Genomic DNA, 15,211 nt, shown 5'->3' with positions numbered 1-15,211 from the left:
TTACCCCCATTAGATGGGGCCCAATCGGAGGCCCAGGGAGAGACCCCTACCCAGCCATTACCGGCTCCTCCACCACCTGAGGAGATTCCTAGCGAGACCGCACATCCGGTTCTCCCTCCTCTTCCATCAGATCAGGACTTGAGGAGTGCAGTGCATTTGTTGACATAGTTGGTAGCTACCCAGCAACAGGCTAGGGCACTCGCTAGTGCAGGATCTTCAGAGGGGCTTAGGAGTTCAAGGGTCCGAGAGTTTATTGCTTTGAGTCCCCCAGAGTTCACGGGGACAGATTAGAGGGAGGACCCGTAGGATTTCATAGATCAGCTTCACAGGATCTTTCGGGTTATGCATGCCACGGAGAAAGATGCAGTTGAGCTAGCTGTTTTTCGACTTCGAGATATAGCCATCCTTTGGTATGAGGGATGGGAGAGGTCCAGGGGACGTGATGCACCTCCAACTATTTGGGAGAATTTTTCGGATGACTTCCTTGTCCAGTACTTACCGCAGGAGATCCGAGAGGCTCTAGTTGATCAGTTTCTAGCCCTCAAGCAGGGCAATATGAGTGTTCGAGAGTATAGTCTCCGTTTTTACTCATTGTCCCGATATACACCATATATAGTTGCTACTATGCGAGACAGGATCCACAGTTTCATAGCAGAGTTGGCCCCAGAGTTGACCGAGTTATGTGCCATCGCTGCACTGCAGGATAGTATCGATATCTCCCGGATTCAAGCATTTGCCCAGAATATAGAAAGGGGTAGGCATCGGCAGCAGGGTACGGTGAGGACCGAGTCAGGGTAGCGTAAGAAGTTGAGATTTTCTAGGTCTCAGGAGCAGTCTCAGGGTAGTTATAGGCCTCAGTACTTCAGATGGCCACCTAGGCCTCCGCCACCTCAGTTACAGGGTTATAGGTATGACCATTATACTCAGTCATGACCAGGCGAGAGCGCACGGGCGTCGGGTTTGCAGCGACAGCAAGGTTCAGGGCAGACATGGTCATTTCTGCCGCGGTGTGACATCCGTGGTAGAGGACACTTGGGCCAATGTCTAGCCGGTTCTGATGCTTGTTATACATGTGGACGTCTGGGGCATATTATGCGAGATTGCCCAAATAGAGATTCTGGGGGTATGGCACAACCAACGAATTCAACAACAGGATTATCATGTCTGTACATCCTTCAGGGCGCGAGTCTCAATCTTTGGCAGGTAGTCAAGGTAGAGGTAGAGGTTCCAGTTTAGGTGGTAACCAGAATCGTAGCTATTCTTTATCGGGTCGACAGGACCAGGAGTCTTCACCAGACATTGTGACAGGTATGTTGATCATTTTCTCTCACGATGCTTGTGCCTTGATAGAACCAGGATCTACTTTATCGTGTATTACCCCATTTGTCGTGGGGAAGTTTGGTATAGTGCCTGAAATACTAAGTGATCCTTTTGCGGTATCTACACTGGTCGGAGAATTGATTAATTCTAAATGGGTTTACCGAGGTTGTATGCTGACAGTTTGTGGTCTTCAGACCTCAGCCGACCTAGTTGAGATAGAGATGTTGGATTTGGATGCTATCATGGGCATGGACTAGTTGGCAGCTTGCTATGCCACAGTTGATTATCGAGCAAAGACAACCAGATTTCATTTTCTAGGTGAGCCAGTCCTTGAATGGGTAGGTAATACAGCGACACCCAGAGGTATATTCATTTCTTATATGAAGGCGAGGAAAATGATCGCAAAATGGTGCATTTATCATATTGTGCAAGTTAGAGATGTAGATGCTGAGATACCTACACTTTAGTCTATTCCAGTAGTAAAAGAGTATGCAGATGTATTTCCAGATAAACTTCCAGGTGTTCCTCCAGAGCGAGAGATTGATTTTGGCATGGATTTGCTTCCGGGAACTCAACCAATATCTATCCCTCTGTATAGAATGGCACCTGCTGAATTGAAAGAGTTGAAGGAGCAGTTAAAAAATTTGCTGGAGAAAGGTTTTATCAGGCCCAGTACCTCACCTTGGGGTGCACCTGTACTATTCGTACGGAAGAAAGATGGCTCGCTGAGGATATGTATCGATTATAGTCAGCTGAACAAGGTAACTATTAAGAATAAGTATCCACTTCCAAGAATAGATGACTTGTTTGATAAGTTGCAGGGAGCTAGAGGCTTTTCAAAGATAGATTTGAGGTCGGGGTACCACCACGTCAGAGTTCGGGAGAAAGATATTCCCAAGACAGCCTTTAGGACCCGATATGGCCACTTCTAGTTCCTTGTCATGTCCTTCGGGTTGACGAACGCACCTGCCGTATTTATGGACTTGATGAATAGCCTATTCTGGCCATTTTTAGATCTGTTCGTGATAGTATTTATTGATGATATTTTGGTTTATTCACGTTCAAAGGATGAGAATGCGGACCACATGCGGGCAGTACTCCAAACCCTCTGTGATAGTAAATTGTATGCTAAGTTTTCTAAATGTGAGTTCTGGTTGAAGTCTATAGCATTCTTGGGACACATTGTATCCGATGACGGTATAAAGGTAGACACTTAGAACATTGAGGCTGTGAAATCTTGGCCTAGACCTACCACTCTGATAGAGGTTCGTAGCTTTCTAAGCTTAGCAGGATACTACCGAAGGTTCGTAGAGGGTTTTTCTTCCCTTTCGGCACCATTAACGAAGTTGACACAGAAAGAAACTAAGTTTTAGTGGACGGAGGCTTGCGAGCAGAGTTTCTAGGAGCTTAAGAATAGGTTGACCTCAGCTCCAGTTCTAGCACTTCTAGAGGGTCCAGATGGTTATGCCATGTATTGTGATGCCTCAGGTGTCGGGTTAGGATGTGTCCTGATACAACATGGGAAAGTAATTGCGTATGCTTCAAGGCAGTTAAGGAAGCATGAGCGGAATTATCCGACCCACGACCTCGAATTAGCTGCAGTTGTCCATGCACTTAAGATATGGCGGCATTATTTATATGGCGTTCATGCTGATGTATTTACAGATCATAAAAGCCTGCATTATATCTTCAAGCAGAAAGAATTGAATTTGCGATAGAGGCGATGGCTTGAGTTATTGAAAGATTACGATGTTAACATTCTCTACCATCCATGCAAAGCTAATGTGGTAGCAGCCGCCTTAAGTCACCGATCTATGGGTAGCTTAGCATATGTAGAGGCCAAAAAAAGAAAATTAACTAGAGAGATTCATCAATTGGCTTGTTTGGGGGTTCGGTTAGTAGACTCTGGCGATGGTGTAGTTGTACTCCAAAATACTGCAAAATCATCTCTCATAGCTGAAGTAAAGGAGAGGCAGTACGAGGATCCAGAGTTGGTCGAGTTGAGAGAGCGAGTTGCGCAGCAGAAGAAGCCATTGTTAGAGATCAAGGGAGATGGAGTTCTCAGATATAGGGGTCGTCTGTGTGTTCCAGATGTAGCAGGGCTACGAGACAAGATTATTAGAGGCACATTATTCGTGGTACTCCATTCATCCTAGGTCGACGAAGATGTACCATGACATTAAGGACGTGTACTGGTGGAACGATATGAAGAAGAACATTACTAAGTTTATCGCTTAGTGTCCTAGTTACCAGCAGGTGAAGGTAGAGCACCAGAAGCCCGGAGGGCTAATGCAGACTATAGAGATCCCGACATGGAAATGGGAGGCGATAAACATGGACTTTAGCACGGGTTTACCTCGTTGGGTTTACCTCGTTCTCATCGTAAATTCAATTCCATATGGGTGATAGTCAATAGGCTCACGAAATTAGCTCATTTCCTGCCGGTCAAAGCTACATATACAGCAGAAGACTATGCAAGGTTATATATTAAGGAGATAGTGCGGCTACACGGAGTACCAGTATATATTATATTTGACCGTAGGGCCCAGCTTACAACATATTTTTGGAGGTTATTTCAGAGATGTCTAGGGACTCAGGTGAATCTCAACACAGCTTTTCATCCACAGACTGATGGACAAGCCTAGCACAATTCAGACGCTCGAGGATATGTTACGAGCATGTGTGTTGGATTTTAAAAGAAGTTGGGATGAACATTTACCTCTTATCGAGTTTGCATATAATAACAGTTACCACTCCAGTATCCAGATGGCTTCGTGCAAGGCTTTGTATGGGCGTAAGTGCAGATCTCCTATAGGGTGGTTTGATGTTCGAGAATCTGGGTTACATGGGCCAGACCTGGTTTAGCAGGCCATAGGGAAAGTAAAGCTTATCCAAGAGCGATTGTTGACAACCCAGAGTTCGGCGACGAGACTTAGAGTTCGGGGTTAATGACTGGGTATTCTTAAAGGTGTCGCCTATCAAGGGCGTGATGAGGTTTGGCAAGAAAGGTAAGTTTAGACCACGGTATATTGGGCCTTATAGGATCATTCAGAGAGTGGGCCAAGTAGCTCATGAGTTAGAATTGCCGTTGGAATTGGAGTCTATCCATCTAGTTTTTCACGTATCTATGTTACGGAAGTGCATTGACGATCCTTCCCAGGTGGTGCCCACAGATGATGTACAGATTACGGAGGACTTGTCATACGAGGAAATTCCAGTTGCCATCTTAGACAGACAAATCCACAAGCTACAGAATAAGGAGGTAGCCTTCGTGAAGGTTTTATGGAGAAGTAAGAATGTGGAAGAGATGACGTGGGAAGCGGAGGAAGAAATGAAGTCTAAATACCCCCACCTATTTCAAAATGAAGATATGGTTCGAGGTGGGATACCTTCGCACAGCTCTATTCAAGCTAGTAGGTCATCAGGTAAGCTCTTATTGTTGATTTTAAGAATTTATAATGGTTAGCTGTATGAAGCCAAGTGTTTCTATTTATAGACATTGGCCATGGAATGTATAGTATATTTTCTGGCTGCGTACATATTGGTTTTAATTTAATGTACGGAAGAGACTCTGGTAAAGTTTTCCCGAAGTCTCTAAGAATAAACATTCGAGGACGAATGCTTATAAAGGGGGAAGAATGTTACATCTCGCATTTTCATACATTAAAGTTTCATCATAAGTTAATCGACATAAGTTGGGAAGGAAATTATTTTGAGATTACACGTATTATGCTATTTCAAACAAGGGATATGTAAATTCGTGAAGGTGAAAGGGTAAGCGAATCGAACAAAGTAAGTTTCGTCAAAGTTTGGAAATTTGGGATAAAATACGGTCCGAGCTATAATACCCGATATTTGTTGACTAGTACCACACAAAGTACCATATGGCCATGATAGTATGATTTATAATGTGTATTAAAAATGAGTATTATTTTAAGTAATTTCATATAATTCTTAATTATGTGGGTAATTGGTCAATTATTGGTTTAACGAGAGACTAACCATGTAATTAAGGATTTATTTATAATTGTAGGTGGGGACAAAGCCCCCGCCCCCCCACGTGGCAGCAAGTGGAGAAATATCTAATGACTATTGACTTAGGCTACTAAATTAGAAAGACACATGGACAATACACTTAGTCATCAAAAACCTAGAAGGAATGCCTATGTTAGTCATCTTTACAATTATGTTCTATTGATATCAAAAATTCATTTTTGGAGGAGATTTTGGAAGTTCATATTAGCAACGGCATGAACTTCTTGTAAAGATGAAGTTTACATCATGAAACTTCATGTTACAATAGCAACGACAGTTCTTAGATTTGTAAAGAAATTCATACGAAATTTGCATTTCGTAATAACAACGGGATTTTGCCCTACTCAAGGTATGTTAAGGCTAAGCCCTTCCTTTATTTTGGCATGATCTCGTAATTACATGAGTTTGATAAGGAGGCATAAAGAGAAATTCATATTCCAGAATTTATGTACATTTTCCTAGTCTCATAAGTTACAGTATTCTCCCTTATCGGGACTTTTTATTCAATTGAGTATTGTCTTCTTCTAGTCAAGAGAGAAGAGGTTCTATATATACTTATTTATGGACTGTACCTAGCTCACAAATTCAACATCTAGTTGCATGTAAAGAGGTTATTTGTGGGGACTGAGTCTGCATTACTCTTAGTTGAAGATGGATATTAAAATCAGTGTTTAAGAAATGCAGGTCCTTCTATTACGTGACAAAAGTGCAAATGTTCTTTGGTATGCAGAATAGCCTATGCTTCTTTTGTTTTCAACTAGCAGCACGCAGTTTTAAAATAAAACAAGTGTTTCTTGGTTACGTTATCCTATTTCATTATCTCAAGGCAAAGTATTAACATGCTTCTGACCCTAAAATAGGTTTCCCATTTCTTGTTCATTTAGATATACAGTATTACAGTATTTTCATTACCATCGAGCTATAATCGATGGGAAGGCCCCCATTGGGCAACCTCTGATCAGATGGTAAGTTATATATCGAGCCTACTATGGCCGAGCGCCTATGAGCGAGCCCAACTGGCCGAGATACAGAGCCTAGTCTGGCCAAGCGCCTATGAGCGAGCCTACTACGACAGAGCAGTTATATATATACCGAGCCTTGTAAGGCCGAACATTTATTTTACTTACTATATTGAGAGAGTTGAGTCAGTATCAGCAGGTAAGTATACCTCCAGATCATCTTTGACTCCCAGTTACTTTCAGTTATTATATTATCAGTTCAGTTGCAGCTTTTAGTTATTTTATCGCCTTGCATACTCGGTACATTATTTCGTACTGACATCCCTTTTTCTGGGGACATTGCATTTCATGCGTGCAGGTTCAGACAGACAGACGGGTAGGCCTCCTCAGTAGGTGTTGCCCGAGTTTAGCTTTGTCGGTAAGCTCCACATCCTTCGGAGTTGCTGGGTCTAGAAGTTTTGTGTACATCTTGTGTATATATGTATATAGGCTATGGGTATCCATCAGTAGAGGCTTGTAGACATAACCTGTCAGTTCGTGCAGTATGTTGGTCTTGTAGGCCTTGTATATATATTTTGTTGGTTTGTCAGCAGTAGTAGTTAGGACGGCCTTGCCGGCCCAGCTACATATCGATGTTTTGTCAGCGTTAGTATCCATTCAGTTTTATATTTTGCTTCGCAAATTATCTTGCAATGTGGCCCATGACCAAAGTATGACATTATATGTTCAGAGTCCCTTAGTCACAAGGATAGGTGAGGCACCGGGTGCCGGTCTCGCCCCCCCAAGTTCGGGGCATGACACTACTCCATAGATATGGAGCAATTCATCACAAATATAATTAAAAGATAGGAAAACATAAATTCGATCCAAACTCGGGTCTTGAGTGAGAAAGGAATGATGAAATCCTTGTACTTTTGCTCCTCCAACTCCTACTTAGCCTCCTTAGGTCTCCAATATGTCAAAAGTCCGAAAAATAATGTTTTTTCATGTTTTTAAGCCCAAACGAAATCACCTCTTCCGTTTACTCTGTAAAAATTGCACAGGCGCGCCGCATGGGGCGACGCGCCATAAGGGGCATTAGTGGGAAAATCCAGAGAGTTGTTTTTGACAGGCAGCGGGAAATTATACACACGCGGCGCCCCATGCGCCGCAACAGTGTGGTTTTCTCAGAGTACGGATTGTTTCGTGCGTTTTGTCATCCAGACATGGTCCTCGACCCCCGAACACGATTCCGGCTTAATCCCTTGGGCTTTTACTCAGACTTCAAAGCACCAAATCACTCGAATTAGATCCATAACATCTATGTAACCCGAAATCACTCCTACAAGGCATAAAATACACAATAAGTACAAAACACTAGCGATTAAAGCTCAAACACAATAAAAGTGCAGTAAATTAGAGTGCAATAAGCGACTAAAGTACGAGATTATAGCCTACCATCAACACCCCACACTTAAACCATTGATCTTCCTCGAGCAATCAAACTACACTTTACATAGAGCACGACCTTTTTTCAACATCTCTCATAGCTCATCAAACTAAGAAAATTTAAAACAAATTAAGTACAATACTGTAACATCCTCACCTCAAGATTTGACTTAAAAGCACCATGCAATTTTCACAACCCGCTCACTTACTCTAACACAGAGGTCAACGATATTACCTTTTCTTCATGAATCAAGTGCCCTCACACAACAATAGAAAGTAGTTCCATACACAATGAAAATTAAGAACAATTAGGAATTCAAGATAGAAGGAATTAGCTCATTATCAGAAACAACATTCAAATGCCACAAAAGATGCACTATAGGCTTGCCCATAGTGTACTACTCTACTAATTGAGCTCATTTAGTCAAGGATCAAGTAGAACTTTATTTGGCTGTAATGTAGGCTGTGGAATGGGTAGGATACATTTGGGTATAAGAGTGACTACACCTCCCTAATCACTTTAATACATATACATTAATAATTCAAAACCCCACACTTATGTCAAATCATAACTCCACCTTCACAAGAATATACATTAACTCTCTACTTCTTTAAACACAATTACATAAAGTTACCACTATCAAAGAACACTTTTCACAATCATACACTTAATTGTTTCTTTCTTTTTCAATTCAAGTGGCTCTTACTTTTTCAAAACAGTGCACCTTTCTCCTTATTTCCTTAGTTCCACTCAAAAGCCAAACCAACCAATTTCATAACAAATTCAAGTGCTCACGAGAGGTTCAATGTTAAAATAGATGGTCAATTCGAACAAATGGGTAAGGCTTGTAATGTGGTTGCCAAAGAAACATGATTACAGGCTCAAAGGGGTTAACTAAGATATATAACAATTAGGTGGGTAAAAGCTTATAACTGGCTTAACCAAGAAACGCCTATATCACTTCCATGACTGAACAAATCTACTATTTCACTTTGCAAACACACGGGGCAAGTTCTAGACATCAAATGGAATGCACAGAATAACACAGAACCTCACACCGACATGGCACATAACTAACTTAGGATCGGACTCATCAAGACACTCTAGTCAAAGCAGTTAAGCAAAGTTAAGATCATACAATTTAAGGTACTTATACAAGAGTAAAAAACTGATCCTAAGCATCACAACTAAAGTACTCATTATTCTCAACATTTCTTTCAATTCAACTAATAGTACAAGGTTTCCTACTCCTAAAAAAAAATAAAAGCTAACTACACCCGGTTCAAACAAAACACTTGGAAAAGACCCGCGGCACAAAGAAAAACCAAGAGGTAATTATTACACTACCTAACAAAAGAAAATCTTTTTGTCTTTTTTCTTACGAATTTAATCCCTCAAGAAACCTGTCGGTGATATCCATCGTCGGGAAAAATTGAAAATTTTAATTTTTTTATGTATTTTTAAGTTTTTTCTATCTCTAACCTACTAAACAAAACTAAACTAACACATATACATACAAATATCCCCACCCCACACTTTAAGTTGTGGCATATCCCCATGACACATAATTAATAAGCACAAGGTAAAGGAAACTTCCCTGAATATCTACTCGGGATTTGAGTCGAAGTCGGGATCCATTCCTCGCCTTCGAACTAATGTGCACATCCATGTAGAAAGCTTCTTCTCCTCCTTCTTGGGGTTCACCCCACACTTATCTTTCTCATTCGCCGCAGCCTTCTCTTTTGAGCCCTTCACTTTCAACTCAACACTTGAAGCTGGCTTCTCCTTTTCACCCCCGTTTCTACATTCATCTCGAAAGTTACAGTCTCCTCACCCACTCTTAGCATGAGCATTCTCTCGTGTATATCTAATATTGCTCTACCCGTTGCTAAGAATTGTCTTCCTAATATGAGGGGGACCTCCTTGTTCTCCTCCATTTTCACTACTATAAAATCTACATGAAATACAATCTTATCTACCCAAACTAAGACATCTTCGACAATCCCCTTGGGTATCAGAGTCGTTTGGTCTGCCAGCTTCAAAAATATTGGCACTGACCTTATCTCTCCAATCTACTTCTCCAGTTTCCTGTAAATAGATAGAGACATTAAGTTAATTGAGGCACCAAAATCACATAAAGATTTATCAAATTTAATAAAGCCTAAGGAGCAAGGTATAGTAAAACTCCCTGGATCTCCACACTTTTATGGGAGTTTGTTTTGCAATATCGCACTGCAATGCTATGTGAGCTTGACCACTAAGGTATCTTCTATCTTCTTCTTCTTTGTCAGGATCTCCTTCAAGAATTTGACATATGTTGGCATTTGGGAGAGCACTTATATGAATGGCATATTTACATTAACATATTTCAGCATATCCAGAAATCTCTCAAATTGCTTGTCCAGCTTTTCTATATATAGGTTTTGAGTAAAAGGTAGAGTAGGCATATGCTCGGTCTCATTAGATTCATCCCTTCTCGAAGTTTCCTCATTCTTCTTTCTGTAAGCACTCTTCTTGCCTTTCTTTTTCTTATCAATATCATTCTTCAGTTGCTCCGCATTTTTCTTTTCAAGTACCACCTCTTTTTGGATTGGAGTGGTATCTTTCAACACTTGCCCGCTTCTCAAGGTCACAACATTCACTGTTTCTTTGGGATTTCTGTAAGTATCAGCTGGTAGAGTACCTAGAACTCTCTCAGATAATATTATTGCAATTTGTCCAACATGTCTCTCCAAGTTTCGAAAACCAATACCCAATTCTTTGATAGCTGCCCCGTGAGCATCCAACCTCTCATTTGTCTTGATAATGAAGGCCTTCATTAGATCTTCTAGACCAGGCTAATTGCACTGTTGAGGCTGAAACTGCTGCCTCTGCTAGTTTTGGAAGACTGAAGCTCCTAGTCCCTGAGGTCTAGAGTTATTTTGTTGCCATGCATTTACAGTACCTCCAGGTGAACTCCATCAAAAACCGGGGTGCCTCTGACCCATCGCATTATAATTTCCCACAGCATTCACTTCCTCAGTTGAGGCTTGACACTCATAAGTAGGATGTCCTCTTTCACATATATCACAAGCTGCGTGAGGCTTACTTTGTATCATAGCTTAGGTCAACTTACGTATTTCTTTAGCCATAGAATCAAGCTGTACTTGTACAGATGTGTTAGCATCAACCTAGTGAACTCCTATCGATCTTTTTCTTTCAGCACTCTCAGAAGGCCACTGATTTGTATCTTCATACAACTCATCAAGAATTGTGACTATCTCCTCTGGATTCTTCTTCATCAAAGGACCTTCAACTGCATTGCTCTATGTTCAACGTGAGGCCGATGTCAATCCATCCCAAAAGTCCTGGAGTTGCATCCAGAGTTTAATTACGCTATGTTGACACTTTCTGACTATTTCCTTAAACCTCTCCTAAGCTTCAAACACAGTCTCAATATCGTTCTGGCATAAGTTATGGATTTCTCTTCTAAACTTGCCCGTCTTAGCTGATGAGAAATATTTATCAAGAAATTTTCTGGTCATCTCATCCCATGTTCGAATCGATCCATTAGGTAAGCTTCGAAGCCACTGCTTTGCATCATCTTTGAAGTGTGAAGGGGAATGCCCTTAAGTAAACAACATTATGTGACACACCATTGTACTGAAAGGTGTTCATAATCTCCTCGAAGTCCATTATATATGTGCTTGGATCTTCGTTTTGCTTCCCTCTGAAGATACAATAATTCTGAAGAGTTTGGAGTAACCCTTGCTTCTATTCGAAATTATTTGCTGCAATTGGAGGTGGTATAACACTTGAAAAACCTTTATTGTAGACCGGTCTAGCTTAATCGCCAAGTGGTCTCCCAGGCAAGGGTTGATTTTGATTAAGATGGGGAGGATATAACGACCCGACCGGTCATTTTCATAGTTGTAGCCCCGTTTCCCCATTTACTGCTCATTTTGTACTTTATAGCTGTTATGTGACTTGTCGGGGTAGTCGTTTCGGGTTCGGAATGAATTCAAAATGAAATGAGATACTTAGTCTCAAGGTTGTAAGCTTAAGCTGAAATGATTGACCAGATGTTGATCTATGAGTAAACAACTTCGAAATGGAGTTTTGATGGTTCCGTTAGCTCCGTTGGGAGATTTTGGACTTAGGAGCGTGTCCGGATTATGATTTTGAGATCCGTAGTGGAATTAGGCTTGAAATGGCGAAAGTTAAATTTTTGGGAAGTTTGACCGGGAGTGGAATTTTTGATATCGGGGTTGAATTCTGATTCCGAAAGTTGGCATAGGTCCGTAATGTCATTTGTCACTTGTGTGTAAAATTTGGGGTCAATCGGACGTGTTTTGAAAAGTTTTGACGTCATTTGTAGAAGTTGAATTTCCTTAGATTCAATAAGCTTGAATTGGGATGTGATTCATATTTTTGAAGTTGTTTAATGTGATTTGAGGGGTTGACTAAGTTTGTATGATGTTTTAGGACTTGTTGGTGTGCTTGGTTGAGGTCCCGAGGGCCTCGGGTTGATTCCGGATGGTTAATAGATCAAAAGTTGAAGTTGAGTGATTGCTGAAGTTTGACCTCTACTGGTGTAACCGCACATGCAGAGCTTTGATCACAGGTGTGGGCTGGCTTGCACAAGTGCAACTTGGAAGGGAGTGTGCAAGTGTTCGCAGGTGCGAGAAGTTTTCTGCACCTGCGTGGCCGCAGTTGCGTAGAAGCAGATGGCACGCTGGTACGATAGAATGTTCCGCATCTGCGTGACCGCAGATGCGGCAGGGGAACCGCAGAAGCTGAGCTGGGCAGATGGGCTTGGTCCGCAGAGGCGTCTTGGGTTCTCGCAGAAGCGAGTCCACAAAAGTGGAGTGAAGGACTGCAGGAGTGGAATATGCTGCAGATACGTGTGTGATGTCACTTCTGCGACGCCGCAGAAGCGGTTAAGTTCCCACAGAAGCGGAAGTGCTGGGCAGATAATTAAAACACGGGTTCGCGATTTTGGCTTCATTTCAAACATTTCAAGCACGGGTTTGGGTGATCCTTGAGAGGGTTTTTGAGGGGATTCTTGAGGTAAGTTCCTTGTGCTCATTTTTGATCAATAATCTTGCTTCCCCATTGATTTTCCCACCTAGTTGGTGTGTATTTAAGGTGTAAATTGGGAGTTTGAGGCTAGGGATTTGGAGAGTTTGATTTGGGGATTTGGGTGACAATTTGGTGTCGGATTTTAATAAATTTGGTATGGTTAGACTCTTGATTGAATGGGCTTTCGGGTTTTGTGACTTTTATCTAATTTCGTGACGTTTTCAGTCAATTTTTGACTTTTGATTAAATACTTAGCATTTCCTTATGGAGTTGATTCCTTTAGCTCGTATTGATTTTATCGAATTGTTTATGGCTAGATTTGATGCATTCAGAGGCTGTTTCGAGGGACAAAGGATGTGTTGGAGTAGAGATTTTCCCGGATTGAGGTAAGTAACAGTTCTAAATTTGGTTCTGAGGGTACGAAACCTCGTATTACGTGTCATATATTTGATTTTGAGGTGACACACATGCTAGGTGATGGGCGTGTGGGCGTGCACCGTAGGAATTGTGACTTGGTCAAATTCCATGGAATTGTGTAGTTGAGTAATCTGTTGTTATCTGTACATTCTCCATGTATTAGAGAAATTGAACCACAAATCATGTTAGCAATCATGTGTAGACTATGTGTTGGCACTGTAGGGATCCACAAAGGTCGTGTACATGTTGAATTATCTGCTAAATTATTATTTTGTATTCAGTCACAGTTTTACTTATATATTACATCTCAGTCTCTATTGTTCACTATTGATGCATCATATTATTGTTGTTTGGGCTGCTTATCATGATTTATGAGAGCCAGAGAGACTGGAGAGATTAATGACTGAGTGATACTGAGGGCCTGGTTGTGAGGATGTTTTATGGGATCGGGCTGCACTCCGCAACATGTTTCACTAATGTATGCCATGATTAGCTTGTTATAGCACTTTGGCTGAAGGAGCCCCTCCGGAGTATGTACACACCGCCAGTGAGCGCAAGTACCTACTGAGTGCGAGTGCCGAGTGACGGGTGCTGAGTGATTGAGAGGAATGAGTGACTGTGAGGAAAGAGTGAATGTGAGGTTGGAGTGAATGGGAGAGTGTTGCTCTGAGAGGATGCATTGACTTCATTGTTGTTGCACTTCAGTTGTCATATATCACTGTCTTGAAATTTCTGAGAGATATTATTTTCTGTTTCATTTGAACTTGATATGAATTACTATTTTGGCCTTATTTGTCGAACTTGAAAGCATGCCTACCTTACTATGTTTAAATTTCTGTAATTGAACTTTAGCTGTGAAGCTTGTCAGTACTTTCAATTCTTTATTTAGTATTGTTACTTACTGAGTTGGTTGTACTCACGCTACACCCTGCACTTCGTGTGCAGATTCAGGAGTTTCCGGACACGGTGGGTGTTGATTTCATCGCATAGTTGATCTTTTGGGAGATTCCAAGGTAGTTGCCCGGCATTTCGCAGGCCTTGTCTCTCCTTCCCTATCTTTCTGCTTATTGTATTTAGTTTCAGACTATCATAGACAGTATTTTCTAGAATTGTGACGTATAGATGCTCCTGTACTCTGTGACACCCCGATAGTTGGGAACTTCCGCGTTGTGTTTTGGATTTTTATCCCTGTTTTTATGAGAACTTTTATTATTTAAACTGCTTTAATTCATTTCTGTTAAAGGTGTTGGAATTATTTCGAAATGTCGGCTTGCCTAGTACCACGATAGGCGCCATTATGACAAGTTAGGATTTTGGGTCGTGAAAGACTCCGAATCGATGTTCAAAACTCAAATAATCACTTTAAGAAAGTTTAGAAAAAAACCCCCAATTTCTCTTTAAAATCCATAATCCAAATGCCAAAACCGAAGATAGATTCATGAAATATAATTAAAACTGAGTAAAAAACATTAACCCTAATCTATGTGGTGAAAATCGCCTCCAAAATCGCCCAAATTCGAACTCCATAAATCAAAATATGATAAAATGACCAAGTCCTTTAAAATAGAGTACTTTGTACACTACTCCAGAGGTACCCTTCGCGATCGCGGTCTCCAGCATCGTGATCGCAATTCCAAAATTTTTCAGCACAAAGTTTACCCTTCGCGATTGCGAAGAATAAATTTCCATTAACCCTTCTCAAACTCTTCTCAGACAGCCTGTAGTGTATTAGACATAACGTTCTATACATAACTTCAAATAACAAACAGTTTGACTTTTTGAAAACGTGAAACAAAGAGCTACAACTTTTGTTTTTGGATTATCTCCAAATTCCTTATAGATTGCATGATATAAGCTTCCGAAGTCAGCTCAGTGACAGCAGAAAAGTTTTTTCGCGAACGCGAAGCTTCCTCCATGAATGTGATTCACATGTCCATTTTTTCCATTTTACTCTTCGCGATCACGACCAATGCTCCGAGATCGTGATGTA

The 15,211-nt window shown here is 41.2% G+C and overlaps 2 protein-coding genes and 1 non-coding gene across 3 annotated transcripts; all 3 read left to right on the top strand.

Moving 5' to 3' along the window:
* The first annotated feature begins 342 nt into the window (after positions 1–342).
* Positions 343–798, top strand: LOC138902573 (uncharacterized). The gene has a single exon (XM_070190455.1). It carries the CDS (start codon positions 343–345, stop codon positions 796–798), a length of 456 nt encoding a protein of 151 aa, XP_070046556.1.
* Positions 799–1,160: 362 nt separating this feature from the next.
* On the top strand, positions 1,161–1,577 carry LOC138902572 (uncharacterized). The gene has a single exon (XM_070190454.1). The coding sequence runs from the start codon at positions 1,161–1,163 to the stop codon at positions 1,575–1,577; it is 417 nt and encodes a 138-aa protein (XP_070046555.1).
* A 9,538-nt stretch (positions 1,578–11,115) lies between these two features.
* Positions 11,116–11,219, top strand: LOC117280969 (small nucleolar RNA R71). The gene has a single exon (XR_004511559.1). It is a non-coding gene; the product is annotated as a small nucleolar RNA R71 (small nucleolar RNA).
* The last annotated feature ends 3,992 nt before the right edge of the window (positions 11,220–15,211 follow it).

This window comes from Nicotiana tomentosiformis, chromosome 12 (genome assembly GCF_000390325.3).
Source record: "Nicotiana tomentosiformis chromosome 12, ASM39032v3, whole genome shotgun sequence".
Taxonomy (NCBI): Eukaryota; Viridiplantae; Streptophyta; class Magnoliopsida; order Solanales; family Solanaceae; genus Nicotiana; species Nicotiana tomentosiformis.
The sequence above is the reverse complement of the archived record's forward strand: the minus strand, read 5'-3'. Positions and strand labels throughout refer to the sequence as shown.

Excerpts from the sequence above, each read along its gene's own strand:
- LOC138902573 (XM_070190455.1), top strand. The coding sequence starts at position 343 with ATGCATGCCACGGAGAAAGATGCAGTTGAGCTAGCTGTTTTTCGACTT.
- LOC138902572 (XM_070190454.1), top strand. The coding sequence starts at position 1,161 with ATGTCTGTACATCCTTCAGGGCGCGAGTCTCAATCTTTGGCAGGTAGT.